We start from the raw sequence: 3,629 nt of genomic DNA, 5'->3' as shown, positions 1-3,629 counted from the left end.
CAAATAGATGGGGAAACAATGGAAACAGTGGCTGACTTTATTTTTCTGGGCTCCAAAATCACTGCAGATGGTGATTGCAGCCATGAAATTAAAAGACGCTTACTCCTTGGAAGGAAAGTTATGACCAACCTAGACAACATATTAAAAAGCAGAGATCTTACTTTGTCAACAAAGGTCCATCTAGTCAAGGCTATGGTTTTTCCAGTGATCATGTATGGATGTGAGAGTTGGACTATAAAGAAAGCTGAGTGCCGAAGAATTGATGCTTTTGAACTGTGGTTTTGGAGAAGACTCTTGAGAGTCCCTTGGACTGCAAGGAGATCCAGCCAGTCCATCCTAAAGATCAGTCCTGGCTGTTCATTGGAAGGACTGATGTTGAAGCTGAAACTCCAATACTTTGGCCACCTGATGCGAAGACTCATTTGAAAAGATCCTGATGCTGGGAAAGATTGAGGGCAGGAGGAGAAGGGGATGACAGAGAATGAGATGGTTGGATGGAATCACCGACTCAATGGACATGGGTTTGGGTGGACTCCGGGAGTTGGTGATGGACAGGGAGGCCTGGCATGCTGTGGTTTATGGGGTCACAAAGAGTCGGACACGACTGAGCGACTAAACTGAACTACACCACTTATGTATATTACATACTGTAATAGAATCGGCTTCCTTACACATTTGTTGTTGTTCAGTTAGTTGTGTCCAGCTCTCCGTGATGCTATGGACTGCAGCATGCCTGTACATTATTAGGGTCTGTATTTTCTGTATGTATTACATTATATATCATATATTCTTACTATGTACTACTGTGACCCATTGGACTATAGCTCTCCAGGCTCCTCTGTCCATTGGATTTTTCAGGCAAGAATACTGGAGTGGGTTGCCATGCCCTCCAGGGGATTTTCCCAACCCAGGGATCAGACCCGCGTCACCTGTGTCTCCTGCATTGCAGGCAGACTTCTTTACCTGCTGAGCCATTGAGGAAGCTATATATATATATATAGTATATACTATAATGGGCTTCCCTGGTGGCTCAGATGGTAAAGAATCCATTTGCAATGTGGGAGACCTTGGTTTGATCCCTGGCTCAGGAAGGTCCCCTGGAGGAGGGCATGGCAACCCACTCTAGTATTCTTGCCTGGAGAATCCCCATGGACAGAGGAGCCTGGCGGGTTACAGTCAATGGGGTTGCAAGGAATTGGACATGACTGAGCGACTAAGCACAGCACAGCACACATATACTATAAAGTCTGTATTTACTGTATATATATTATATGTATACCGTGTACAATGTATACATATTACATGTGGATATATGCATTATGTATACACATTACGTATGCATATATTGTGCTGTGTTGGAGTCTGTATCTCCTGCACCTCTTTGATGGCCAGCTGGAAGCAACAGAAGCAGAAATCCTAGGACAGCAGGAAGTAGAGGTAGAGCGAGGGGCAAAGCCTGGAGCCCAGTAAACCCTGAACTTCATGAATGCTGACCCAAGAGAGTTGAAAATGGTAACAACCACAATCATGGCAACTTAGCTAGAGTAACCATTGCGTGCCCTCCTCCTGGACCTCCACTGTTCAGGACATGGAAGCCCACCTAGAGTCCTGCACCAGTGGGGGCAGAACCTAACTAGTCATGTCCAGAGGCCCGGATCCAACCACTAGGCTGTGCAGCCTTCCTCCTGGCAAACCCAGCATCCTGCAGAGGTCAGCTCTGGTGGTTCGAGGGTCTCCGTACAGTAGCACCATTCACAAAATGAAACCTTTTTTTCTGAGTAGAATCATAGAGCTCAAAATCAACAGTGCAAAACAAGAAATCAGGGCATCATGGCTTCATCCTCATATTGACTTGGACGGTGGCCTTGAGAAAGTCACCTCTGCTTCTTGCCTGCACAGCCAGTGTGTGGCTTTACGCAGCTCACAGCCACCCCTCTGTGTGGTGTGGCGCATCAACCCACCAGCTATCTCACTTCTTAAGTAGCTGGTGCTATTCCTCAAACTTCTTAAACTGAACTACAGCACTCAAATCTAGTCAATGTAACTCTTTTCCCCCAAACTGTTTGCTTAACACCACCAAGTCTTACTGTCAAGACCTGATGACCACTTTAGACATTCAGTATTTGTAGTTGCAGAACCACCCTGGGGAATAGTGGTTACTCTTCTTCATACTCCTGGACTTTGGAGCTGTCCATGTGGTGTGAAAAAATGACCATTCAGTTGAGTGTCCAAATCAGGAGTGGTCCCGGGATAAAAACAGTCCCCATGTGGACGGGGGTGTCCACACAGGCTTTCCCTCTGGGTTGCTCCACTTCTGACCCGGCTTCTGTGTTCTCTTGACAGACCAGCAGTATTCATGGTCCCCGACTCCGCACTTCAATGAAGAGAGGTACTCCCCCGCACCAAGGACTATGAAGGGCTTATCTGGGAGTCGGAACCCGCCGCTGTGCTCTGGCCACACATGTGGCCTGACGCCGCCCGAGGACTGCGAGCTAGGCCACCTGCACCACGGCCCCGAGGCGCGGCCGCCCTACCTGCTCAGCCCTGCCGACAGCTGCCCGCTGGAGCACCACCGCTGCTCCCCGCGGACCTCCATCCACTCCGACTGCGTGATGCTGCCTGTGGTGCTGGGCGACCACGTGTCCAGCAGCACCTTCCCCCGCATGCACTATAGCTCCCACTATGACAGCAGGGACGACTGCGCCGTGGCCCACGCAGGCGCCAAGATCAACCGCATCCCGGCCAACCTGCTGGACCAGTTCGAGAAGCAGCTGCCGCTGCACCGGGACGGCTTCCACACGCTGCAGTACCAGCGCGCCTCCGCGGCCGCCGAGCAGCGCAGCGAGAGCCCCGGCCGCATCCGGCACCTGGTGCACTCGGTGCAGAAGCTCTTCACCAAGTCCCACTCCCTGGAGGGCTCGTCCAAAGGCCACGTCAACGGCACCAGGGCCGACGGCAGGGCGGACGAGCACGCGCACGGCCACCACGCCAAGCATGGCCGGCGGAGCAAGAGCCGCGAGCGCAAGGTGGAGGGCCGGCCGCGTGGGGGCCCGGGCAGCTGGTGGGGCTCCGACGACAACCTGGACAGTGACAGCACCTGCCGCGCCTCCAGCGCGCTCGGCCGGCCCCACGCAGAGCCTTTGGCCCGCTGCTACCCCGACGCGCTGCCCGGCCCCTTCGGGGACCTCTCGCTGAGAACCTCCAAGAGCAACAATGACGTCAAGTGCTCGGCCTGCGAGGGCCTGGCCCTGACGCCCGACGCCAAGTACATGAAGCGCAGCTCCTGGTCCACGCTCACCGTGAGCCAGGCCAAGGAGGCCTACCGCAAGAGCTCCCTGCACCTGGACAAGCCACCCGGGCCCCCGGAGTTGAAGCCGCCGCTGCGGCCCTGCCACTACTTGCAGGTGAGGGCTGGGTCCCGGTGCTGCAGGAGAAGGGGGCGTCCTGGCTCTGCAGGTCAGGGGGGCGTCCGGGCTCTGCAGGTGAGGGGGGCATCCGGGCTCTGCAGGAGAAGGGGGCGTCCTGGCTCTGCAGGTCAGGGGGGCGTCCGGGCTCTGCAGGTGAGGGGGGCATCCGGGCTCTGCAGGAGAAGGGGGCGTCCTGGCTCTGCAGGTCAGGGGGGCGTCCGG

The 3,629-nt window shown here is 54.8% G+C and overlaps 1 protein-coding gene across 1 annotated transcript in view; it reads left to right on the top strand.

Moving 5' to 3' along the window:
• Window positions 1-3,629, top strand: part of DLGAP2 (discs, large (Drosophila) homolog-associated protein 2) — a 121,266-nt gene that overhangs the window by 26,457 nt on the left and 91,180 nt on the right. Inside the window, exon 2 of the mRNA XM_010833414.1 lies at window positions 2,344-3,404. Within this exon, the coding sequence (XP_010831716.1) occupies window positions 2,412-3,404 (993 nt within the window). The 5' untranslated portion in view covers window positions 2,344-2,411. The remainder of the gene's footprint in view (window positions 1-2,343; window positions 3,405-3,629) is intronic.

Source organism: Bison bison, unplaced genomic scaffold (assembly GCF_000754665.1).
Source record: "Bison bison bison isolate TAMUID 2011002044 unplaced genomic scaffold, Bison_UMD1.0 scf7180017863606, whole genome shotgun sequence".
NCBI lineage: Eukaryota > Metazoa > Chordata > Mammalia > Artiodactyla > Bovidae > Bison > Bison bison.
Note: the sequence above shows the minus strand (reverse complement) of the source record. Positions and strands in the feature narration are given on the sequence as shown.